Source organism: Ochotona princeps, chromosome 2, assembly GCF_030435755.1.
Source record: "Ochotona princeps isolate mOchPri1 chromosome 2, mOchPri1.hap1, whole genome shotgun sequence".
NCBI lineage: Eukaryota > Metazoa > Chordata > Mammalia > Lagomorpha > Ochotonidae > Ochotona > Ochotona princeps.
Genome location: NC_080833.1, coordinates 142,025,910 through 142,052,133, shown reverse-complemented (window position 1 = coordinate 142,052,133; position 26,224 = coordinate 142,025,910). Strand labels below are relative to the sequence as shown.

The window sequence follows — 26,224 nt, the reverse complement described above, 5'->3', positions numbered from 1 at the left end:
CTGCTGCCTTTTGCACCACCCCACAGTAATCTGACAGATTGTAGCCAAGGAATCATGGGAACTTGTGAACCTGGATGCGTGTCTGCTCCTCGGTGGCTGATACTATAGTTCGCTTAGACATGCTGCCTTGTTGGACAAGAAATGTGGAGCTTGGAGCTTGGAACCTAAAGTCAGCCAGGACACCACACTGACCACTCATAGCTCAGTGGTCTTGGGCAGTCATCCGTGGTGGCCAGTGTACTGATTTCAGCTTTTAGTGACACTGTCCACTCCTGCCAGCCAGGCTGGCACCTCTGCCAGCTCCTGTGAAGCTCCAACTTGCAGTTGGAGGAGGATCGGTGGAGGGGCAAAGCACTGGTTTCTCAGGAACCCTGGATCGTACATGTGTGTCACTGTTCATCATTCCATGCATCTGGGACACCATCTACCAGGGACTTGGGTGCAGACAGGTTACAGTGGAAGACAGGACAGCAGAGATAATGGAGGTGACAAGCATGGAAGCCGTGTGTCCAACAGGACTGATCCTTCTGAACTGTATCAGGAGCCATAGGAGAGCAAGGAGGGAGGCCACTTTTGGGCATCCCTCATGCCCTCATTTCCTCCCAAGCCCAAACTCTGCCCTTAGGGATACATGCTCTCCCCTATGGGGACCTACTGCTTCCACATGCACAGGTGTGGTAGTGAGACCATTGAAGTCTGATGGAAGGACCTGCTGTGGATTAGGTGTGTGGGAGCTCCAGCAGGATATGTTATCTCATTCTCGCCTGTACAAGGACACCTCCTTGATAAGGTTGCTTACAGGAATTAATTAAAATATAATCGAGGTGCAGTTAGAAGGCATGATGAACACTGAACAGGTAAATGTGGTTATGACTCAAACTGCTGCATAAGCTGTGAGCTCTTGCTGACCGCAGTTCCCTGGGGAGGCAGTCAACAAACAAACCCAGAGCCCAGCCCCACCAGGGCCACTCTGCTGCCTAGCAGGTCACTCAGCAAAGACAGAACCCTCCCTGTAAAGCTGTCTCTTTTTTGTCCAAGCAGGCACTCCTCAGCATTTCTGCTACTCTGCCAAGTCGGAGCCTGGCACAGCCCTGAGCTCCCAGTGGTCTGCATGGACCTTGCTTTTCCTGAAGATCTGGGTAACCCCAGGGTACCCTTCACTGCTTTCTCCGGAAGGTGACTCCTGTCTCAGAACTAGGAACTGCTCTGCCCCTGACATTACACTCTGCTCTGTACAAACCACCTTCCAGGCTCCTCCGCCACAGAAAAAGGAGCAAGTCACCCAGGGTTTGCTTGCCAACCCCTGAGCATCAAGGTCATGTGGGAGTTAGAGGTAAGATATCTGTGGACTTGTGTTCTAGTGACTTTGGATGAGCTTATGAAACTCAGACTCACGGCTGACTTCCTCGGTTACCCTTCTGTGCCCTTCTCCACTTCCTACCACATTAAGCCTCTCCTCCCCCATGCCTTTCCTACCTCTGCCCAGAACCCCTTCTCCCAAGCCTATTCGTGCACATCTCCCCACCCTGCCTGTAGACTCTGTCATTATTGGGAAGTGCGCTTTTAAGAAAGCAAGGCAGGGAAACAGTCCCTAGAGGGAAGAGCTTGGGGGACATGGAGGGCCTTGGTACCCTTCACATTCCCCGGGTCCAACTATCCCAGGGGGCTGGCCAAGCAGGTCCCTGCCCCCATCTCATGACTCCTGTCCAAGCTGGCAGCAACACCATGAGCAACAGAGCCCAAGGACCAGAGCGGCAAGTTGGCTCTAGGGAAGAGGCCATTCTCATGGAACGCGGCAAGTGGGCTGTGTTCTGAAGGATGCCGCAGCACAGGGCGGGGGGAAGGGAGGAGGAGGGTGAGCACTGTGTAACACCTCTCTCATGCACAGGGCTGGAGGCAGCTGGCAATGTCTGAAGGCCAGTGTCCTCCTCTCTGGACAGAAGCTGCCTCCCAAGTTTCATTGGCTTATCTGAGATCAAGGTCACAGACTCATAGAATTAAGGCTACAAAGGGATTGTAACCCTGAACACTCAAATGACTGGCCCAAGAGCTCCTGCCTTGGTGGGAAGGGGTTGGGCCAAGACCCTGTCAATCTCCTGAGTCACAGATGGCAGAGCCACACCCAGGCATGCTTCTGAGTCGTCACTGACACTACAGGCTAGTGCTAGCCTTTCTAGAGACTCCAGCCCTGAAGGCCCCCTGGACACTTCCGTGTGCCTGCAACAGAAGAGTAGCTCCTCTCAGGTGAAGTGGTGACAGCTCCTGGGTCCTAAGGGACAGCACTGAAGGGCCAGGCAATACTGGGGCTCAGCAGGACTTACAGAACCCGAGTCTCACCCGGCCTGATTACTCTCCATGTGGATTCGGCTCCAGGGAACAAATGGCTTTTGGCTTTCTGTGTATCACCATTGGTTCCCTTTCACTCTTGGGGAAGACCTCCGAAAAGAAGTTGCCCAGATTATGTTATGCTCTGCACTGCCAGAGGGTCACTGTCACCTCCTCCCTGCAAAAAGCTATTCCAACAGAAGGTGGCTGGAGGAGGCAGTAACAAATGGGCTCTGTGTCTTCCATTTTGCTCGAGAAAGGACCCCTGAGTGGCATGCAGAGCCAGGAGCTCCCTACTCCAGGGAGCTGCTCGGTCCCAGGTGGTCCATCACTGTGAAATCACTCATTGTCATACCCGGGCAAGCCTGTGTGTCCCTTCATGTCTCCTGGGCCCCCTGACTCTGGCTAGGTATTCCTGGTGACACATGAGCACAACTTTCACACAGATACATCCCTCTTACACCCACACATCCTACCCATCTTCCATCACCTGCGCCCCAGAAAGAACCACACACAAAAACATATACACACACTTATGCACACACATAACAAACCTTGCACCTGTTCTGGGGGCAGCTCCCTTCCAGGCATGGTGGAGGCAAGGGTCCCCAGACACAACAGCACAGCCAACTTGAACAAGTTACACATCTAGATCCAGGGCCCAGCTGGAAACCTGAGGCCAAATGTTGCTCCCAAACTACCCGCTCCCCATCCCGACCCCCGGGTGTGGGGGATTCCCACAAGGAAACCAGCAAAGCAGAAATTCTGACGTGATCATTCAGGAGTGAGGCCCAGGCACTGTTTCTTGGCTTCTTGCTTCAAAAGCTCCCCAGGTGACTCTAATGTGCACAGGGTTTAATGTATTAACTTTCCCAGGGGCATCTGCATCTTAACTAGGTTCAAAGATTGGAGGCATGATAGTTTCCTGGTGGAGTTCCAAGGTAGCTGTGGTGCAAGGAACAGCATGCACACTTAGGATCAGAAGAGTGGGGCTTGGGGTCCTATTCCGACCCTTCTTCCCCAGACACAAGGACATCTGCCCCACATGGGGATTCCCTTTCCAACTCTTACATAGAACTTGAAGTGTCTCTGAAACCATCATAAGAAGCCACATGCCTGAAGCATCGCTGAGGCCTAAGAAGACACCGAGGCCTGATGAGAATGAAGCTGGAAGGAGTCCAGCCAGTTGGTGTGAGGGGCAAGTCACACAGCAGTTCAGCTCAGGCTGAGTGCTCCCAGTTAGCGTATTCACACCAGGGGATGACCACCTGCCACACACAACTCAGTTGCACCTTCTGTTTGCTGCTCTGGGACCATCCCAGCTTCCTAAGAGCTGCAGGCCAACACCTTGACTCTGCAACCTTGATTCTCAGCTCCCCGGGTGTGAAAGTCATCATTGCTAACACAGGACAAGTGGAGGAAAATGAACGAAAAGGTCCACCCTTGTAGAGCAAGGACCTGGAGCAGGCACAACCTCCAGAGTATGAGCCTTTTTCAAGAGGACTTGGTGAGCCAAGCAGCCACATCACTGGCACCGCTGTTTGCAAGGGTCCCAGAACCCAGGAAGAATCCAGAGTGTATACCAGCTGAGGGAGCCAGGGAGTGAGAAGTTGCCCAGAGTCCTCCACTCTGGTGAGCCAGGACAAGCTGCACAGCCCACCAGAAAGGACCCTAGAGCCAGCTCCTCCTGCTGGCAACATTCAGTGCAGGTTCCTGTGTCTTGGTGGCTGCCTCCCAGCTGGCTGCTCTCGGCTGGAGTGAGTGCAGTAGGATATGCACATGCGGGGTTCAGGAAGCCCAAAGCCATTCCACAGGGGTTGTGCCATCCACCTGCATTCAGGCTACGGTCAGTGGCCTGCAGAGTGCTCCCAGGCTTCTGGGTCAGCCACAAAACCTGCCTGGGCCAGCTCACCTCCTACAGGCTTAAGAAACCAGGGAAGGACCATGGGGTTAGGAGAACAGAGCTAAGGAGGAGCATCCCACACCCAAATTCAGAGGGGAGCCCAGGCTTGTAACCACAGCTAGGCACCGAACAGCATAAATTCTATTTGCCAGGATTGGAACAAAGTCGAAAAGAATTGGTGTAGGATGTTCATGAGGAAGAAAAGTTGAAACACAAGAATGCAACCAAAAGAAGGTGTAACATTAGAACCAGACCCCAGGGGTTGGGTGTCGGAGCACAGCCTAGAGGAGCATGACTAGCGAGGGTTTGGGTGGGGCACCCAGCACGGTCTGTCGCTGCAGGACCCGTGGGTCCACAGCGGGAGGGCAGAAGCCAGCCACAGGAGCACAGAGGAACAATTAAGGAAGCCAGCCTGCTGCTGCTGGGACCCTTCAAGGAGGTACTGTGGGAATTCCCCAAACCAGTCAGGCAGGAGCCTGAAGGCAGAGTGAGGAGGCCATCTAGCGGCGGGGGTCTGAAGAGAGGGGGGGACAGAACCCAGAAGAGTACTTCCTGGGGGACTGGGGGCAGAAGACAGAGGAAGCCACCCTATTGAGCAGGGCTGCTAAGTGGGAGGAGGGCACGAGGCAATGACCAATGATAAAGGGATAGGGTGCAGACAGGTTAGAAATGGATCTTGAGGGTATCTGGGCTACCTGGACCTGTCTGGCAGAGGCTGGGGACTGGAACCTCTGACTGGCACGGGGAGGGGCCCAAACCGACCAGAGGGGGAAAGAAAGGCAAAGAGAGGGAGCCATCTGGTGTCTGGAGGTGGAAGGCATCTGCCTCTGGTGTCTGCGAGTGCAAAGGGGGAGGGGGAACGGAAGGCCTGGGAAGGAGATGGGGGGGGGGGACAGAGGCCTCACTGACCCTGTACATTGGTTTCTAAATCAACAATAAATGTAAGTTGTGACTGCTTTGAAACATCACAGAAAATCTCTCCAGTTCACGGCAGGGATCAGGCATCTTTGTTTCCTTGCAGAGGACCTAGCCGGACCCAGGGAAGGCGAGAGACCATCCAGCCCTCCAAATATCCAGAGCTGGTCAGAGGAAGGAACCGGAAGAGACCTGCCACCCCGCCGTCCCTCGGGGGAGACCTGACCCGCTTGCAGCGCTTTGCGCACCGGGGCGCCCCCAGCCCGGGTCCTTGCTGGTTTGGAGGAGCTGACCGTGCCTGCAGGCGGTCCCAAGTCCAGCTGTGTCCACCAGAAGCCCTGTGCAACGGAAAGCTTCTTTTCTCTTTCTTTCCTTCCAAAGCACAGCCCGCCTGCCTTGCACGACGCGGAGACGCGCCGTCTGCATGTGCGGGTGTTGCTGGTCGGGGTGCGCGCCTCCCCGGCGCAGTGGTGATGTGATGGTGGCAGTGGTCGCGGGGTCTTCCACAGGGGTCGTGACCAGGCGCTAAGGCCCGTCTGCACGCGCCTGTATTTGTGAGGGATGGAGCAAGAGGGCGGGAAAGGGAAGGGAAGGGAGAGCGAGGCCCAACGAGATGCCGGGGCAGCGGGGCCAGAGGGAGTGCCCCACCGGGCTGCCTGGAGAGCCCAGCACCGGTGTCTGCGGCTCACACAGGTAGCTCCGGCCAGCAGGTCGGTCTTGCTAGGCAGAGGAGCCTGGGTCCTTTCTCCTGTTTTTCCTGGGAGCGCACAACCCCGCCGCGGGGCGTTGGGCCTGGAAAATCGCTGGGTCCGGTTGGTCCCCTGAGCTCCGCAGCCTGGGTTCAAGGAGACCCTGGCTGCCTGCCAGGGTGCAGGAGGGTGTTGCTCTCCCACTTCGGCCCTAGGGGTCTGTGGTAGACCAGTCCAAGTGGGCCGTGGTAAGCTTGGGTCAGCCTTGAAGACGGGACAAAGGCTGTACCCCTCAACATGCTTTCTCTTATCCTCCATACATGTTTCTTGTCATATGTGTCTCCTAAGGTGTACAGCTGCTTCTCTACAGCTCCCCCCACCCCACCCCCACTGGAAGGAAGGACCGAGGAGACAGGATGTAGAAACAAGAAAGTTTATCTGCAGAGAGACCTGCAAGAAATGTCCCATTGTTAAAGGGACTCAGACTGGGCTTCGCCCCTGGCGCCGCCCCCCACCTCTGTTCCTGCACCGCCCCCTCCTCCACGAGCCTGCACACAACCCTGGGCTAGGGGTCAAGGGAGAACCTTTAACTTCACAGGGTAACATTCACAGGATCTGATTATTCCTCAGGATCCGTATCTCCATTCCACATGAATAACCATCCCTCCCTTGGACTATTCTGGAAGAATTATTGTATATGAGTGGGATGGGGGAAGGGCTCTCCTAAAAAGAGGAAGCTTCACATTTTGTTTTTCTGGCTCAATGAGAAGTTTTCGAGATTTTTTTTTTTCCCTAAAAGAAACAAGAGTTTCTTTCTTGGGCACTCAGAAACTGCTCACCTCTGGCTGTTCATTCCAAAATTCTTCATCACACACTTTTACTAGAACCTTGGCATCTCCCCCATACACACACACACACATAACAATCCACCTCAGGCTGCCATGCCTAAGCTCTGACCGGCTCCTGTTCCTGCCGACTCCAGCTCCTCAGGCTGCGCCAGGGAGCATGGCTCCCACAGTGGACTAGTCCCTGTCCTGCACTTTGCTCTGATCGATGATGGATCATGGACTAGGTGTGTGTGTGTGTGTGTGTGCAGCCTTGCCCACTTGCCACTGCCCCCAGGCACAATGGACTCCACCCATCATGCACACACTGTCCCAGCTCTGCATGCCACATACCCAGGCCCAGTGGCCCCTCAGCTGGCTCTGGACCTGCCCCCTTGAGGATACCTCCATCCTATCTGCAGAGGCCTTCCAGCTAATGCACTCATTCAAGCACAGGAGTATTCTCCAGTCTCCCAAAGGTGCTGCAAGTGTTTGTCACAATGGTGTTTTAAGTTGTGGTCACTCCCAGCCACCCTCCTTCCAAGGGTGCCAAACCTTCAGGAAAGGAGGCAGGCTGCAGCGTCCTCTTTCTTCCAAGTGCAAGGAGAGAGAAAGACCCAGTCTTACAGAATAAAAATCTCTAGGGGAAAAAAATTTTTCAAGTGCAAGGAGAGAGAAAGACCCAGTCTTACAGAATAAAAATCTCTAGGGGAAAAAAAAATTTTTTTTTGATCTATCTGGTCAGCTTTGCCCCTCCACACATTTGACAAATCGTTGGATGACCGAAGCTTTGGAGGCTCGGGTGTGAAGAAGGGGTTCTGGACTGTCTAAAAAACTTAAGTTGATTCTGATTGAAGCACCTACCATTATGGAGAAAGTAAAGGGGGAAACTCAGACATAGCCCAAAGCAGACGATAACTGATGTTATCCTGTGAAATACGCCTCCTCCCCCTGCCTACCGTCATCTCAGCAGAGATTTTCTGTTCTAACTGGAAGCCTTCGGGTGAAAACCCAGCAGCACTAGCAACAACAACAACAAAAAAAATGTAGTCTTCTTCAGGGTTAACATCAGAAGACCAGCTTGTGCAGCTTCGGCCAATCAGATGCGCGCCTGCCAGCTATAATATAGTGCTAAAGGCAGCCTCTCTCACAAGCTCTCTAGGCTTGCTACCATTTAAAAATCAGACTCTTTTTGTCTTTTGATTGCTGTCTCGAGACCCAACTCCGATGTGTTCCGTTATCAGCGACCGGCAGCCTGCCACTGGAGCCCCTGTCTGGGTGGGGATCCGTGAAGAGTCCCCCGTGGCAGCGGCGGGCAAGGTTATATAGGAAGAGAAAGAGCAGCCAGCGAGCCAGCGAGCAAGCCAGCCAGCCGGAGGAGAGCCGGGAAGCGAGAGCGCAAGAGACAGAGCGCACACGCACGCCCCGGCGCGCACTCGCGTACACAGCCCCACGCGGGGAGAGCTTTGAAGTCATCGGGTTCCCTGGACGAGATGCTGCTGCTGGCAAGGTGTCTGCTGGTGGCTCTGCTCTCCTCGCTGCTCGTGGGCTCAGCACTGGCGTGCGGACCGGGCAGGGGATTTGGAAAGAGGCGGCATCCCAAAAAGCTGACCCCTTTAGCCTACAAGCAGTTTATTCCCAACGTGGCCGAGAAGACCCTAGGGGCCAGCGGAAGATATGAAGGGAAGATCTCAAGAAACTCTGAGCGATTTAAGGAACTCACCCCCAATTACAACCCCGACATCATATTTAAGGATGAGGAAAACACGGGAGCAGACAGGCTGATGACTCAGGTAGAACCCGGCGCTGGGGGTGAGATGCGGTGGGAAGGGGGGGGGCGGCTACGTATTACCTGGCAGTTCCAGACTCACTGTTTGCTTATTAGGCAGCTAGGAAGGCAGTTGTGTGTCCTCTCTCCTCCCAACCCCTGCCAGCCTAGCATCTCTTCCTCTTCCTGCAAGGGAAGGGAGGGTAGGGTCCCGCTGGAGAAGTTTACAGTGGGGGTCGGGGGAGTGAAGGAGATGCAGTCCAGGATGGCCCTGATTTGATTAGCCTTAACCTGCCTCTACGCTTGGCTTGTAACTTGGGGACACCTTTACTTTGGGGGTGTTGGAAGTAGACCTGGAGGGCCAAGAACCTCTTCCAGAGAGTGGCCTTTAGGTCACATGCAAATCTGGCCTTGAGCATTGGAGCTCAGCGCGCTTACCCGTTTGTCTTCTCTGCCGGTTTCTTTTCCACCACCCCACATACTCCCCCCACCACCACCACCCCCCCCCACACACACACTGGAAAAGCCAGGAAGCAGCTCTGACAAAAGCAGGGGACCCAGAGCCGGCTGGGCTTGTCCCCAGCTGCATCACAGAGCTCGCATTGCCATTCCACGGGCCGGCAATTGTGCCCATCAGAGTGTGAATATGTTGATATTTCTTTAACGATGTTGTTTCATTCTCTCCACTTTAGGGAACCTTAGGGGAGGGACTTAGAACTTATTGGCATTGCATCACTTTAGTTTTCAACCTGCTTGCATGAGAATTAGGGGCGAATAAATATTAGTTGGGGTGGAAAAGAGAATTCAAAACATGAATTCCCTCCTTCCTCCCCCAGCTCCTTTGGGACTTCTGAGCTGCCAGTCTCCCAATCAATTCTAGACTTTCTAAAACTCCGTGCACGTATGACTGAAGCCAGAAATGGGTTTCCTTGCAAATATAGGTCAACATCCTTTTTATTGCCCTATTAAAATATTCAAGTCCTACCTTTAGGGCTAGGTGCGTGCAGAGGCTGCTGGAGAGATGTTGGTGGGGCCAAGTGCACCGGGAGGGTGCGGGAGGGAAGACAAGAAGCGCAACTCATCCTGGTCCCCGCCCCTCCCCCACCCTGGGTGCGCCCTTTTCCTACCCAAACCCTGGCTTGCTGACCAACTAAAGGAACTCAGTAGCTGGGGCACCTGGCCCGAGCTGGTGGAGAAAGGTCCTTTTCTTCCTCTTCTGCTCCCGACCACCTTAAATCTGGACCGCAAGTGTGGACGCGCGCCTGTGCCAGAGAGCAGCGCAAGCCACAATTAACTCTGCAAGGGCACAGGTTGCTCGGCGCATGCACTTGGTTGGAAAGAGTACTCGGGCACCTATTCCTTATCGCCCTTCCTTCCCGCGAAGAAGGGCCTTTCCGAGTCCCCTTGGAAAGGAGGCGATGCGAGGGAAAGCGGCTGAGTTAGAGAACACCCGAGTTCCTCCAAACAGAGGGTCAGCGCCTGCCCTTATCTGTGCGCGAGAGAGGGGTCCTCGCGCCCGCGCCCGGGTCCAGGGCCCGTGTTCCTGCGGCGCGGAGGCAGAGCTGCGAGCGCGCGGAGCGGCGCACCGAGGCAGACGCATTTCAGCTCCACTTACTCCTGGGTTATCGATCCCGCGGCTAGGGTTTCAGTGCGCACTGGGCTGAGCTTGAGCCGCCAGTCCCTGCAGCTCCACGCGCCCGAGCGCGGGCACCGTGAGAGCTAACAGCAGCGCTCCCGTCGCCGTAATTACCCCGGCGGCGGGGGCGGGGGGACTGGCGAGGGTGGAGCGACGCGATGTGGGGGTGGGAAGGCCGGCTGGAGGGCTGGGGTGCAGCGCTGGCTCCTCCGGTCTGGCCCGGGCCGCGCCCCCCTCTGGGACCGGCACCTTCCCGACCTCTCGGACCTCGGCTCCCCAACCAGATTCTCCAGTTAGAACCGTTCCCCGCCCCCCACCCGCAGCAGTCCGCCCTACCCAAGGACCCAGGGCCCAGACCCGCTTGCGCACTAGCAGCATTTGAACTTCTGACCTTCTGTCAACTTCCCTCAGAGGAACAAAATGAAAACAAATACTTTTTCGCCCGTTGGCAGTGGCTATTCCCGTTTCTCACACAAAAGCAAGGGGGAATGACCGCCTAAGTGGGGGTGGATTGAGGACAACCAGGTTGGGTTTGTTTCACGCACCTCCCAATTGCCCCCTAAAACGTGGAACCCTGGCTCACAGCAGACGGAGGTCCCACTGGTTTTATCCCTCCATCCTTCGTTCTCCGGATCTGAAGCGTGAAGGTGGGGGGGGGAGGGGCTGGAGTAGCGAGAGGCAAGGAGGTGGCGTGAAAGGGCTCAAGCGGGGCCACCTTCCAAGCCCAGAGCACGCTCGGGCTCCTCAGGGCACCTGTCCGCTGACCCCTCGCTTTAAACAACCACCTGCAGTCTGCCCAGGTACGTGTCCCCCCTCCTCTACCTGGCCTCCCTGAGTCTCTGGCTCTCTAACGTGACCGCCGCCCAAGTCCCTCAGCCATGGCAGGCTCGTCCCCAGTGGAACTTTCAGAGCAGTTCTGGAACGCATGAACTCCTGGTTAATATTAACTCGGGAGAGGGGAAGCGCAGACAGACACACTCTCCCGCGCAGGTCGCCAGTGCCTGGGGACTGGGCCTCAGGGGCGGGCTCTAATGCTGAGGTTGGGGCGGGGGTAGGGGCTGTATCTGAGAGGCCACCTTGAATAGATGTCCTGTGCGCTTCGGGAGCCGCTGGGGAAAGGCGTGTGTTGGGGCAGGGTTCTTCCGTCGGCGGGAGGGGTCTGCCCTCTCCACCACCACCACCTCTGGCCTGTTGGGAGGAAGTTGGGGCACCTCCTCTCCCTCTCTGGGGAGAGCCCGCTGGTCGCTGGCGGTGACAGTCCCTCGCCAGATCGCGGTGCGGATCGGGAGGCGGGCAGGCGCTCAGGCGTGGGGAACAACTTGGCCTCCGCCGACACAAAGCCCTGCCCCGGCAGCCCTGCTGGGCTTCACGGTGGCTGCACAGAGCCAGGCTTGATTCGCGGCACACGACCCAATGAATTAATAACTGGCCTGGGCTTCCCGACTCGGCCAGCAGCGATCCCGCCCAGGCAGGGCGGGGGAGCGTCCTGCAGCCAAAGGCCCAGGCTGCGCAGAGCGCGGTGCCGGGGGAGGGCGCGCCGGTGAGGGAGGACTACAAGGGCGACCCCTGGGCCAGTCCTAGCGCCGCCACCCCCAGTCTCCTAGCCCGGCTTGGCCGGCGCTTCTTTGGTCCTCCATGCCAGCTCAGGGCTGTTCCCCCGGGGTACTGAGGACCCTGAATCTTCCCGATCGCACCCTGCTCCCTCGGGCTACTGGATGGGAAGCTTCTTGACGCATCCTTTGCGCCCGGGCCAAAGAAAGGAAGCGGGCTGGCGGCGTAGGGGGCTCGAGAAGGGTGGTGGTGCATGGGTACGCTTGGGTGGTGTGCGCCTGCGCGCACCCAGCTTCAGAAGCCGACTCTGAACTGACCCTGGTGGACTGATTGATTTTCATGTAAAGCGCGTTCGATGCGCAAGATGACCTCACCCAAACTCTACGCTTCCGACTTTTTCCTTTCTTTCCTTTCCTTAAGGAAACGGCTGGCAGGTCCTGAAACCCACTAGCACTGACCTGTTGCCAGGACCTCATGCCCCCACCCCTGCCGTCTGGGTACTGGGTTTTACTGCTGCCGCACTGTGTGCCCCAGTCTCTGCAAAAACTCAGGCAGGAGACTCCCGTCAAGAGTTCTCTGCCCTCATCTCTTGGGAAGAGTCCTCCCCTTGCTGCAATCAGGGTCCTGGAAGAGGAATCAGCCTGCCCATCCAATAGATAAGCCCATTGCAGGCAGAGCACCCTACCCAGGGCACAAATCCATTTCAGACGGCCTCTCCTGCTTCCGCTTAGGCTGGCTGCATCGTTTCAGGCCAGCTCTCCTGTCAACTCCCCTATCCTTCCTGGACCCTTTAAACATCCAGGTAGTGAGCCAGCACTCCGTGTCCTACACACACACACACACACACACACCTGGCTCCACTGGTTTTTATTCATTCTTAACTGAGAGTGACCTAGGACTTATGAGCAAGCCCCCACAATCCCAACCAAGGTTCATTTCACCCTAATTTGATCCTGTGCCTTTCTGGCTTCCCCTCCCCCACCTGCCCTCTCTCACACACACCCCCCACTCCCTTCCCTCTCCACCTCTTAAGTTTGCTCTTCAAACTTGCCGGACACCATTCTACACTGGGGCCAGAGAGGGGAGGAAGGGAACAGGTTAAAGAAAACACTAAGCACAATCAGACCACAGAAAAGCTGGGCAGGAAAAAGTTCCACCGAGAAAAAGAATGTGGTTGTCCAGATAAAGAATGTTTGTCCTGCAGGGCCTGCCTGCTCTGGGGACCAGAGCTCACCTGATGCCTGTCACTGTGGCTGTCGCCCACCCCTCGGCAAGGCTGTTAGCCACCCACCTGCCTCTCTTAGCTTTGACTTCGCTTTTCAGATAGGCAGCAGCTATAGAAGGGAGGGTCCCCAGATGAAGCCCAGCTTTGCATTCTTGAAGTGCAGAGTGCTCTTTTCTTTGTTTGTGCAAAGTTGCACTGGGGCCTCTCTCTGGTCTCCTTGTGGGAGGGAGATGTTTTAGTCCCTGGAGAAGGGCTGGGGGGTAGCTCACACAGGTGTCCAAGGGAGCCCCAAATGGGGTGCAGGCTGGGAATCAGCAGGCATTGCTTGTGGTGCCCTTGGAGGACTCTGAGGTCCGGGTCTGAAAACGGAGAGTTCCTATCTTTTAAGGAAACAGCATTAGTTTCTTAGGCCTTGGGAGGAGTGTCCACTGCTTCCGATTTGGAGACAAGAAGGACCTCTTTTGCAAATGCCAGCTTCCCCTTCTACCTGCTGCCACTTCCCGCTCTGATCCCCACTTCTCCCAATAGTCATCGCCCACTGCAACTGGGCAGGGCTGGCTGAGCCAGGATGTCTGGACGAATGGCGGGGGTCACTGGTACTAATTCGTCTGTTGGTCGGGCTCCCTTGTTCTCTCTGCAGAGGTGTAAGGACAAACTGAACGCTCTGGCCATCTCGGTGATGAATCAGTGGCCAGGAGTGAAGCTCCGGGTGACAGAGGGCTGGGATGAGGATGGTCACCATTCAGAGGAATCGCTGCACTACGAGGGCCGTGCCGTGGACATCACCACGTCTGACCGCGACCGCAGCAAGTATGGCATGCTGGCCCGCCTGGCTGTGGAAGCTGGCTTCGACTGGGTCTACTATGAGTCCAAAGCGCATATCCACTGCTCCGTGAAAGCAGGTAAGTCAGTCTGGCTCTCAGCTGTTCTCAGCCACCCAAACCAACCCTGCACTCCCAAACTCCAGATATGCCCTAAAGATCATTTATGCATACCCCAGGCCTGGATTCCAAAGAAAGAGCAGATTGGGGGCCACAGAGGCGGAGGCACAGGGGAGACTAGGTCGCTGTCAGTGCCCCTACTTTGGAGGGTTCCCCAGGCCCAGACACTAGGGACCTGTGGTTTCCTGAGCGCCCCTCCCACCCCCACCACACACACACACAGACACACACACACACACACACCACTGCCATTTCCGGAGCCTCCACAGCAGGTGGTGGAGGTGTGGCGAGCGGCTGCCCCGCTGCAGGTTGAGCCAGGTCTGGTCTAGATCTTTGCTCTCATTTAGAATTTAAGAACCAATTCCCCTAGCCAACCACCCCCCTGTGCCACCCCCACCCCTAGGACAGGAGACTTAGACCCTGGCAAGCTTTGTCCTGCTGTGCCCTCCCCTCCCTGCTGGGCGCCTGTGGATTCTAAACTAACTTAACTCACTGGCTAAACCTTTGGGGAGAGTCCCGGTGGGAGATAATAAACCCAGCAGCTCCCACTTTAAACATCTGGAGGCCGCGCCGGCCCAGAAGCATCCGTTCTGACTAGGAGCCCAGCTGGGATGCCCTGAGCGAGGGGCTAGACCAGGAAAGACAAGCGAGCCGTGTGCAGCGGTGCGCAGCTGCAGAGGCTGGTCCGGGTCTGCGGGCGACTGCGTTCCCTGAGCCTGCAACGCCACACGCTGTTCCAGGGAGGAACAGCTCTGAAAACCAGGCATTGTCCCTCAGCGCAGATTTCCCCACCTCGCAGCACATTTAGCAAAAGCTTTCATAGTCGGTCTCGGGAGGCGCTCTGTCCACTGCCCAGCTCCTGCCCCTGCCCCTGCCCCGGTTTCACGGCATAGATTAGCATACGCTTTAAAGCGGTAAGACATTTAATAGGTAAAGAAAACCGTGTTTCTAATGACAGGAGGCTAAGGTGTGGGAACCGCGCTGAGCACGGTTGGGTTTGCAGTCCCGGGGATAACGGCCACTGCAACAGGGAAGGGGAGATGGCACTCGCGCCTCGCGGTGCCCAGCTACGGGAACCTTCTGCGGTTCCAACCTGCAGTCTCGGGGTGGTAAGGGGAGGCCACCCCAGTACCCGGGACGCACTCCGACGCGACATGCGCGCCGCCCCCTCCCAGCCCACTCCCATCCGCGGGGTCCCCCTGGGGGGTCCCTGGAGTCTCTTCACAAATGAGCAGCGGTAATCCCGCCCGGAGGATCCTCGCCCAGGCAAAGCACAGTGGAACCCCAGGGCGCGCAGAGCGGCTCATTGGCATTCGGTGCACACGGCTCGGGCGCGGCGCAGTGCGTGTCAAGCAGGGTCGTGCGACTCGACGACTCGGGCTGGGCAGCGCCCCGGGTCGCATTCCGGGGGGCTCCGGCGGGCCTGCCACAGCCAGCCCCTCACTTCATGCCGGAGAAACTGATGAGAAGATTAAAAACCTTCTGTAATTCCAGCAGGAAGATTTTTTTCTAGCAACCTCTATTTGCAAAAAGCATGATCCCGGAGATTGGAATGCTAAAGAAGACGGGGACCTCCCCACCCCGCCTCCCCGGCTTCCTGCGCTCCGCCCCCAACTTTCATTATTGTCCCTGGGATAGCGAACCTCCCGAGAGCGACGGAGGGCTGGGGAAGCGGGTAGTCAAGCAGCCTTGAGAACCGGCGCTTCCAGCGCTCGGAACAGGCCCGGCTATTTAAAATTCAAATACACATCTTGAGTGCTGGGAAGAGAGGCCAGGCTGTGCAAATAGTGCTTGTGAGGCCTGGCTTCTGGAGAGGCTGTGTGTGAATTGCACACGGGGTGGGGGTCGCACCTGAGCAAATAGGGAGGGGGTGGCCAGCGAGCTGAGTGGGCTGGGGGTGGGAGGGAGGAGGAGGAGCAAAGAAGATGGAAGTGTCTCCTCTTCCAAGAGTGTCTCGTATTTATTCCAGAAATCACAATGACACTGCTGGGCCCTTTATTGGATTTTAATTAGAGGATCCACACAAGCCCCGGATTTTCACGCCTCGGAATGTTTGTCCAGTTGCTACAACTACTATAAGCTATTTTTCACTCCTGCCCCTCAAAACCACAGCCGACACCCACGGCTCCCCCCCCCCCCCCGCTTGGTGCTGCTGCGGGGAGGAGGGGAGGTTCTCGCCGGGAAAACTGGCAGGAGGCGCGGAGCGCACTAGGAGGCGCCGCGCCCTGCGCCGGCAGCGCGAGGGAGGGGAGGAGGGTGAGCCGGGCGCCCGCGGGAGCTCAAGGAGGCTTCCTGAGAAATCCAAGTGGAGAGCAAACACCCTTCAGAATCCGCTGCGAGGCCGGGGGGCGTGTGTGCCGAGCCGGGGGTGGGGTGCAGGAAGTGCGCAAGGGGAGGCGCGGAGCCGGCGTCCCTCAGGAGACGCCACCGGCCAACCTCGGTCACCGCCAGCGCCATCACAGAGCCGGTGAGGCTTTCATGCGCCTGCATCTGAATTTTTGTCTCGCAGGCAATGGGACTGGGGAAGGGGACTCTGTACCAGCCCACCTGCAAACCCCACCCTCCACAGCCACGCGCATCGGTGGCTTCCAGCGCCGTGGACGCCAGCGTGCGCCCACCTCCCCCCCACTCCAGATTCCTCCCTGGGAAGGGCCTCTATCTCCGAACTCAACACCCTGTCCTCTCGTCTCTCCTTTCTCGCCCGCAGAGAACTCAGTGGCGGCCAAATCGGGCGGCTGCTTCCCGGGCTCCGCCTCTGTGCACCTGGAGCAGGGTGGCACCAAGCTGGTGAAGGATCTGAGTCCTGGGGACCGCGTGCTGGCGGCTGACGACCAGGGCCGGCTGCTCTACAGCGACTTCCTCACTTTCCTGGATCGCGACGACAGCGCCAGAAAGGTCTTTTACGTGATCGAGACCCTGGAGCCCCGCGAGCGGCTGCTGCTCACCGCCGCGCACCTGCTCTTTGTCGCGCCGCACAACGACTCGGCCGCTGCGGGGGAGCCCCAGGTGCCGTCGGGCGCGGGGCCTCCGCCGTCGGGGGGCGCGCCAGAACGCCGGGCGCTCTTCGCCAGCCGGGTGCGCCCTGGCCAGCGCGTGTACGTGATGGTCGAACGTGACGGGGACCGCCGACTGCTGCCAGCCTCCGTGCGCAGTGTGACGCTCCACGAGGAGGCCACGGGAGCGTACGCGCCGCTCACAGCCCAGGGCACCATCCTCATCAACCGGGTGCTGGCGTCGTGCTACGCTGTCATTGAGGAGCACAGCTGGGCACACTGGGCCTTCGCGCCCTTCCGCCTGGCGCACGCGCTGCTGGCCGCTCTGCAGCCCACGCGTACAGACCGCCTCGGAGATGGCGACGGCGGGGGCGGCGGCCTCATGCCCGTGCCTGCACCAGGTGCGGTCGACGTACCAGGTGCGACGGCCCCGGCGGGCATCCATTGGTACTCGCAGCTGCTCTACCAAATAGGCACCTGGCTGTTGGACAGCGAGGCGCTGCACCCCCTCGGGATGGCGGTCACGTCCAGCTGAAGCCCAGGGGCGCGGGCGGGGCGGGAGGTGGGAGGCGGGAGGATGGGATGGGCGGGGCGGGGCGGGGCGGGCGAAGCAAGAGCAAGATAAAGCGAAAGAACACGCGGAACGAGACTTTGAATTATAATAATAATAATTAATAATAATAATAATACAGTAGGACAGTCCAAAGTAGACTATAAGGAAAACAGAGACCCCGGGATTCCTGTTGTTGTGTTTAGTTTATATATTTTTTTGAATTTTTTTTTTTGGTTATTGTTTTATTTTGTTTTGTTTTGTTTTTCTCTTCTCCTGCGTATTTATTTGTTTGGTATGACTAGATGTTTTAAATAATATGAACCGGACCTTCAAGAGCCTTAAATACATTTGTTTCTTGGATAATTTATTATTATCATGTGAACTGTACTCACAGGGGGAAAGATTATTTTGTGAGGCCAAGCAACCTGCTCAGAGTCTATTTTTCTACATGTCCCTCCTCCTGTCGGAAAGCAAGATTCTGTGCCCGTCACTGCTCCTCCTTCGCCATGTTCCTGCTTTTCAGCAAGTGTCAACTCAGATGTTGTCCGTGGGGGTCCACAAAGTATATTTTTATACACAGAATTGTAAATTAGATTTTTTGAGAGCTCAGTGCTTAACTGAATTACATTTCATTTTCGAAATAGTGTAAAATATGAAAATATATTATTTTAATTTAACTAGTTTCCAATGTAACAGCTGCCTCCTGTACTGTCTACATGGTTTCATGTTTGCTTTGTGATCACCATTCTGGCCACATTGTTGGAAGCCGAGACTGTTACACACACACACACACACACACACACACACGCACACACACCTTTTTTTTTTAAACAAACTGGAAGAACTCTGTTATTTTTAACGTCAAAGAATTTATTAGAAAATAATATTTTTAGACATGCACATAGTGATAAGCCCACAAGGGTGGCGCCTGTAGTTTGTACAGAGAAAAAAAAAAACCCAAGGATGTTTTTGCATTAATAAACTGAGAAATAACTGCTGTAAATTTACTAAAATGTATTTTTGAATATTTTGTAATAGTTTTATAGAAATAAAATATGCCACACACAGACTGGTTAGTATATAATAACTAAGAATTCCTGTTGCAGCCCTTCTTATTTTCTTTTTTTTCCTTTGGTTTTCTTTCTTTTTTTTTCTTTGTTTCTTTTTCCTTTTCTTTCCCTTTTTTTTTTTCCTTCTTTGTTTGGGAAATCTAAAGCTGACAGGAGTTCCTAATACTATAGCTGGATGTGTTGTTCATACTGTGAATTCAGACTGATTTCTGTAGCTCACCAAAGTAGGTAAACAAACCCACTTGTGTGTCCCCGTCACTGGAGAAACCTCACCTCTGTTTGAGCTTCCTCTGTGATGTCCTTTCCACATGGCCAGGGAGTAGAGGGGTGCTCTGTGTGCCCCAGCCTCACGTCTTCACTGGCAAAGCCTTATTGGGAGGCCTGGGGGAGTCCCCAAAGAGGGCTCTTGCTGCGTGGTTCTGACGCAGGCCTCTGCACCTGCCGGCTGGCTGGCTCTGATCTGGGGAGAGAAGGACAGGGCAGGTGCTGATGTCTGGTCTTCTTTGCTTGAGAGTCTCCTGAACTCCCATGGCAAAGGTACAGCATCTGCCTGATGTCCCAACCTGGTTGGTGCAGCGTCAGGGTGCTGGCAACTCCACAGCCCAGCAGTGGTCCTTCTGCAGAGATGAAGCTGTGCCAGGCATGGGTCTTCATCCCTAGGGTACTCTGTGCCAGAGCCCGACATCAGCTGCATCTGGAGGAAGGGAGTTTCACGCCTCACCATGGGCTTCATCCAGAGGGTCTTGACCCTCAGCCACTGGCAGGCCTCCACAACGGGTTGCTCCCAGTTTCTTGGCTGATGGAAGGGAGAGCCATACTTCACGCTTTGGGTTGAGGGACCTCCGCAGCCTGACCTCAGGAAGGAATCAGCCCTCTCTCTGTGCTTCTGCTGACCTGGTCTATGAAGCTCGTCTGGGGATTTCACTAATGCTGGGAGCAGGTAGCAATCAGACCTGTCTTGTGGTGGGGCCAGGGCGCCAAGACCAGGGCTGCGGGGACTCAGCATTGGAAGACTTGTGTGCTGAGGGTCTGGCCTCAAGTGGCTCAACCAGGAGCATCTCTGTCCAAGCGGATATGCCCAGAGGCAGAGGATCTGTCATCTCCCTGCTACCATGGGGTCTGGCCCTACAGGCAGGATGGATACTCTCCTTTCTCTGAGATAGAATTGCCTGTCTCTTAGCAAGGTGTTTCCAATGCCTGGTGGAGACTGATGTTTTCTGTGTCTTTCCAAGTCTAAGCAGGCTAAAGGTAAACCAGGAACATGAAGTAAATCAGCTCCTCCATGTTGAGTGGCCTGAGGAATTAGCGAGGCGGCTCCCTTAGTTAAAAAGAGAAATCAGGCATTGACAACGCGCCTGAAGGACCCAGGGCAGAGTTCCAGCAACCAGGCCGTTTGGAAGTGGAGCGGCAAGCAGTGCCCCCTCCTGGACAGCTTGGGTAATGGCATCCCTCGCAGCAGCACCCTCCGGTCCCTCAAAAGATCCGCCTACAACTTGATATGAAGTTTCTCTTTGTCCTAATGGGAAAATGGAGCCACGGCAAAGAGAGACTGAAGGCATGGCATCAAGAAAATATAGCCCACTGCCACCCAGACACAGCGCCCACCACTCTTCTTCAGGGCTGATGAGTTCGCACAAACTGTACGCCTAGTAGCTGTTGCCAGCCTCCATGACCCAATGCGTATCCATCCCTGTTGAAAACGTGTATCAGAAGGTACTTGAAACTTACCTTTGTGCGCTATTGTTTCAATCATTAAAGAAGTTACGGAGACTTTGCAATGTGTGTTATGTGACACATTTTCGCTACTCCACACTGGTATCTCTGTTTCCCATTTCCAAGAAAACATCGAGAGGACAGGCTCCCAAACTCTCAGTGGATGGGCTGGGCCAGGCTGTGAGAACTGTCACGTGAGTGTGGGGGTGGGTACGTGACTTAGCTCTTAGCCGACATTCATCGCCCTCCCTGGGGGAAGCGCTTTGCTGGGACCATCACAGCAACGCAGGAAATGCTGGCTGATGAGATTTGGCCCAGCACTTGCAGGGAGCCAATAACTCTCCACCAGGCTCCCGGGTTCTCCCGGCATACAGAGAAGTTGTCTGTCGCATCTTTGCACACACACACCACCCACCCCAGGAAGCCCGGACGCTCAAAGCAGCGCTTCTGCTGACTTTCCACAGAGTCCCTGCTTCCTCCAGGTGCCAGGCTAGAAATATGTCCTAGGGCGCATGTCTGAGAATCCATCAGACACATCTGGTCCATCGTATTTTTCTCACTTCCCATGAGCTGTGGTGGCTTTGTACACCTTGTAATGTTTGCCAATAAAAAAAAATTCTAAAAAACGAGATTATTATATGAACCTCAACTTTCAGCAGCCACTGATGAAGCTGTATCGGAACACCACACCTTTCCCTTAAAAGCTGTCTGTGGCCGCCTTCCGGCTACCACCACAGAGCTGAATGAGGGCAACAGAGACCACATGGGCCGAAAAACCTGAAGTATTTTACTACCTGCCTCATTTTCTTTTTTTTTTTTTTTTTTTAATATTTTTTTTTTTATTGGAAAGGCAGATTTTACAAAAAGAAAGACAAAGATCTTCCATCCACTGGCTAACTCCCTAAATGGTCGCAATGACCGGAGCTGAGTGATTCTGAAGCTAGGAGCCAGGAACTTCATCTGGGTCTCCCAGCTAAGTGCAGGAGTCCCGGGAATTGAGCCACCCTCTATTGCTCTCCCAGCCCACAAGCAGGGAGCTGGATAAGAAGCGGAGCAGCCAGGACACCAACAGGCACCGTATGGAATCCCAGTGCTTGAAAGGCAAGGATTTAGGCCCCGAGCCATCACGCCAGGCACATAGCTATGTTTCAGTTAGGACCATCTGCTCAGTTTCACCCCTTACCCCTTCACTGATAGCCATGGGAGACCTCAGGAGGTTAAGGATTCCAGGAAGCCGTTTCCAACAGCAAACTTGAGTGCTGAACTGAAAAAGCACAGCTTTGCGTGGGAGCGCAGCTGACGAGCTGAGCTCACCCTCGGGGCCATATGCCAGTTTTCCCCTATTCTGCCAAAGTCACTCAATAGTAAGGAAACTAGGAAGTCTGGACTTTGAGATAACTTCCTTGTTTTGGCTGAGTTTGATCCTTGCAAATTGAGAAAAAGGCATTCACATCTTATTCTGTAAACAAGCGCCAGGGCCGTATTCCGAGGAGACATGAAGTAAGAGGGCTGACAGCATTTCAGGATGAAGGTCAATTAGGAGTTTTTACAGCGAAAACCAAAGAATTCACCCAGCACCAGAACACGTTCTTACACACAGGGTCTGTGGTCGGCTTCCAGGGGAAACTGACACAGGAAAACACCCTTCCCGGAGTCCTGACGACAGCTCAAGAGCTTGCTTTAGGAACGCTGCAGCCTGAAGGCACCAAAACAAACTCCACATCTCTGAAGAAAGCTGTGAAGACCCCAGGTCCCTGTGTTTGTCCACACTTCTGGCCTGGGGTCACCAGAATCCCAGCTGAAGGCTCCAGCCAGAACTCCGCAAGCAGCCCCAGGTGGGGTCTCTCCTCAGAAAAGTGGCCTAGTGGCTTAAGTCCTCACCTTGAACGCGCCGGGATCCCATGTGGGCGCCGGTTCTAATCCCGGCAGCTCCACTTCCCATCCAGCTCCCTGCTTGTGGCCTGGGAAAGCAGTCGAGGATGGGCATGGCCAAATGCTTTGGGATCCTGCACCCGTGTGGGAGACCTGGAGGAGGTTCCTGGCTCCTGGCTCTGGACCGGCACAGCACTGGCTGTTGCGGCTCACTTGGAGAGTGAATCATCAGACGGAAGATCTTCCTCTCTGTCTCTCCTCCTCTCTATATATCTGACTTTGTAATAAAAATAAATAAATCTTTAAAAAAATGAAAAGTGGCTGCAGGAGCTTGGCAACTTCCAGAAAGGGCAGTGAGAGCCGACATCTCCACAGGACACTGAGCCACGCTGAACGGCTCCTGTCGACCCCACGTTGTACCGCTTCCGTTCTGATTTCTTGGATCTGCGTGGAAAGGCACGCGTCTCCTCCTACCAGAGGTCCTGAGGGGAGGGTAAGCCTCGGTCTCATCCCCCCTGTTTCCTTAGAGGTTCCCAGTCCAACTCTCGAGCTGTGCTGCCCACTGTCACTACCACACCCACCAGCATGTACTCCCACGAGCCCATTCACCGCTGGAGGGGGGGCTCCCTAAAAGTGAGCGTTCCAGTCGTGAAGATACCCTTGTACATTGCACGGATCAGGAGGCTGCTTCTAGAATTTCCACGTCCAGCAGTCAGCCCTAGCAGCGACCTCTGCCTCACCTTGGACCAGGCAGCCCGCCAGCGGCTCCCAAGAAAGATGCAAGCCAGTTTTGGGTCCCCCTCCCTCCGCTTCTCCACTCCTTCCCCAGAAATCGGGAAGAGTGGCGCCCCGCATCCGCCCAGCCTCCTCTCCATGACGCGAATGCACGCTGCGTGTCAGTATCACGAAGCCAAGCCAAGGGTGGAAGCAGAGAAAGCCTCCTGGCGCCCGCGGTGTGCCCTGCGTGGAGTCCTGGCGCCCTCTCGTGGTCCAGCGGGAGGAAAGGTGGCCAGCGGACCCCGCACCGCCGCGGCGGGGAAGGAGGCTCAGCCTCCCAAGACCTTTGACAAGAACGGTTTCCGGGAAACGCACCGAAGTGCAGAAAGTCAGGGACTACAGCGGGAACTTAAGGCCACTTCAGTGATGACTTTAGGAAACAGATGGCGCTCTAGCCGTTGCATTTTCCTAGTTCAACCTATGGGGACTTTCTTTGAAGAATTCCCAGAGCTAGGAGGCAACTCAAAATCAACCTTCCGGGTGCCAAGACCCTGACACTAAGAGACCCAGGTTGCCTGGCAGGACGCGGGTGCACCACGAACCCTAGTCCCCCGAGCCCAGGGCGTGCGGTGCGCGGCCTCACCAGAGAGAGGTGTTCGCGCACCAAGACTTTATAAAAAGGCCAAGGCAGCTGAGTTCACAGGACTCGCGCTGGGCCTGTGAGTGTGCCCGGCAGAAGGACGGGGGCCGCTGGGGGGTCTCGGGGTGGGGGGTGGCTTCTCTCAGGTGTGCTCCCACCTTGCGGAGGGCAGCCGGGCACGGACCAGGCTCCGCAGGTGCCTGCCCGCGACCCGCGCGTGGGGACGTCCGGCCTCGAAGGGGCCTTTCCCGCTGGGCGCCCCTGCTCCTCCTGCGGCCGGGGAGAGGTGGCGAGGGACGCCAATGGGCAAAGTCCCTTCCTCCTGTTCCCACCCCCACCCGCCGCCGTCGCCCCTTCCCTCTTGGTTGCTTCAGGGGCGGCAGGCATTCCAGAACATTCCGGGCGCCCCCTCCCCCGCTCCCGCGTCTCTCCACTGGTCCAGCCGCGGCTCCTCGGGTCTCGAGTGGAGCAGCGCGAGGGCTTCAGGTGCTTGAGGGGCCCGGGGCGTGGGGTCCTCCTGGGCAGTGCCAGCGGGAAGGAGGAGGACGCGGGGCCGCTGGCTCCCGGCTCGGCCCCGTCCCTAGGCCCTGCAAAGGGGCAGCGGGCCACCGGGGGCGTCGCTCCTGCATTTTGGAGCTCGGCGACGCCAGTCCACCCGGGCGTTGCAGACGCGCGCCGCCACACAGCGGGGATGGCAGCACGTCGACCCCTCGCCGCGCACGGGCGCTCGCGCCGCCCGCCTGAGAACGCACCGGGCCGCCTGTCTCCCGGCGCCATCTGGCGGGCAGTTTGGGGACTCGGCCTCAGGAAAAGTGGCCTTTCCCAGGAAAAGCTCCGGCGCACAAGGCAGACCCAAGGGGGCTTGGTGCTGACACCCCCCGTGCTCTGCTCTCTCTAGGATCTGGCCGCCTCGGAGCTCCCCGTGCGGAACAGTGAGCGAGACACTTCCTGGATCCAAGCCAAACTGGGCGAAGCAAGGGGAATGAGGCTCATCCTGAAACCCATGCATGTCAGGAGAGCCAGGTAGCGGCACTGCTCTCCTGGGAGACCTCGCCCAAGTCATCTGTCATATACCCACAGATGAGGGGGACCTTCTCAAAACAGGCAGTTCACTATGAGCTGCTTCTGCGTCTTCCTAACACTTCACATTATTGGCTTTACAGGGTCAACGGTAGCCACCAGAGTGTGGGACTGCGCATGCGACCTTCCAGCGCAAGCCATGCGGTGGCCGGTGGATGCCATCAAGGAGCCTACCCTGCAGAAGGACACTTTGTTGACAAATCTCCAAACTATAGCGGACAGGCTGATGTGCTGTGCCATAGTTTCAACTCCCAGGCTCACTTCCAAGGCTGGGTGAAGAAGGTTCGTCAAATAAGTGGGTTCCATTCTACCTTGATTTCTCAACTTGAGATGTGACTTCAAGTCAGAGGTCTGTCCCATCGCATGTGGCTTCTGCAGGGCATTGGAAGGCACAGGTCAAAGGGGCTCACCCGTTACCTTGTTACCTCTGGAGGCATCTCATCAGTGTCTGGTCCTAAAACCTAGGGTGCTGGCATCACTTGGAATGGTTGTCACCAAGACTTTTTTTGGGTAAGAGCTCGTCCACGTCTCAACAATTGTGTTGGCACATAATCATGTATGTCTAGAATACAACAGAAGAGGCCAGAGGCACGACGTGGGACTTTTTTTGTTGGAAAGGCAGATTTAGAGAGCAGACAGAAACCTCTTCCAGCCACTGGTTTACTCCCCACATGGCCACAATGGCCTGAACTGAGCCAATCCAAAGCCAGGAGCCAGGAGCTTCTTCCAGGTCTTCCACATGGGTGCCACCCTGCTTTCCCAGGTCACAAGCAAGGAGCTGGATGGGAAGCAGGGCAGCTGGGACACAAGTCAGCACCACAAGGGATCCTGGTGCTTGCCAGGAAAGGATTTTAGCCACCGAGCCATCCTGCTGGACCTACTAGTTTGACTTTTAAAAATTCAGTTCTATGAATGTTATGTAAGAGCTGGGAGAACAGAGAGTGCTCCCATCCGGTGGGTCGGGGCCGGGGCTGGGGCCGGGGCTGGGGCCAGGGCTGGGGCCGGGTGCGGGGCCAGGCCAATGCTGGGAACGTATCCCAAACTGCCCCGTGAGAAGGGCACAGGACGCCTCCCTGCATGTGACACACAGACATGTGAACACAATGCCTCCTGGTACTGCCAGCTGTCCTCCAGGTTCAAAGAAGTTTCTACTTGGAAACTCCAGGGGCTACAGAGCCCCATAACCAGAATAAAGGCCCATATTTAAAGAATGGCTGTTCCCTGCAGTAGAGTTGAAACAGGGATATTTCAGGTTCTAATGATTAGGACCTAAATTCCATGAAACCAGAAATGAACTTCCACTCTCCATTGTTTCTCCTTTACTTCACTTTTCCACCCAAATCAGCCTCTTTTTTAAGATTTTATTTTTATTGGGAGGAGGAGAGACAGAGAGGAAGATCTTCTGTCCGATGATTCACTCCCCAAGCAGCCGCAACGACTGGAGCTGAGCCAATCCGAAGCCAGGAGCCAGGAGCCTCTTCCGGGTCTCCCACACAGGTGCAGGGTCCCAAGGCTTTGAGCCTTCCTCGGATGCATTCCCAGGCCACAAGCAGGGAGCTGGATGGGAAGCGGGGCCGCCGGGATATGAACCGGCGCCCATATGGGATCCTGGTGAGTTCAAGGCGAGGAGGACTTTAACTGCTACGCTATCGTGCCGGGCCCCAGCCTCTTCTTTTCTTCTTGCAATCCACAGCGAGGATAGGAACTGGGAAAATGCTAGTGTAACAAAACTACGCATGCATTTCAATCTTTTTTGCAATGCTAGTATCCCAAAAGGGCACCCTCCACTCTTACCAGTCCACTTCCAAT

At 55.9% G+C, this 26,224-nt stretch overlaps 1 protein-coding gene across 1 annotated transcript; it reads left to right on the top strand.

Moving 5' to 3' along the window:
- The first annotated feature begins 7,813 nt into the window (after positions 1-7,813).
- SHH (sonic hedgehog signaling molecule) lies at positions 7,814-17,336 on the top strand. The gene is made up of 3 exons (XM_004597519.2): positions 7,814-8,449; positions 13,477-13,738; positions 16,485-17,336. The coding sequence occupies exons 1-3, from the start codon at positions 8,150-8,152 to the stop codon at positions 17,303-17,305; spliced, it is 1,383 nt and encodes a 460-aa protein (XP_004597576.2). The 5' UTR covers positions 7,814-8,149; the 3' UTR covers positions 17,306-17,336.
- Positions 17,337-26,224: the final 8,888 nt, after the last annotated feature.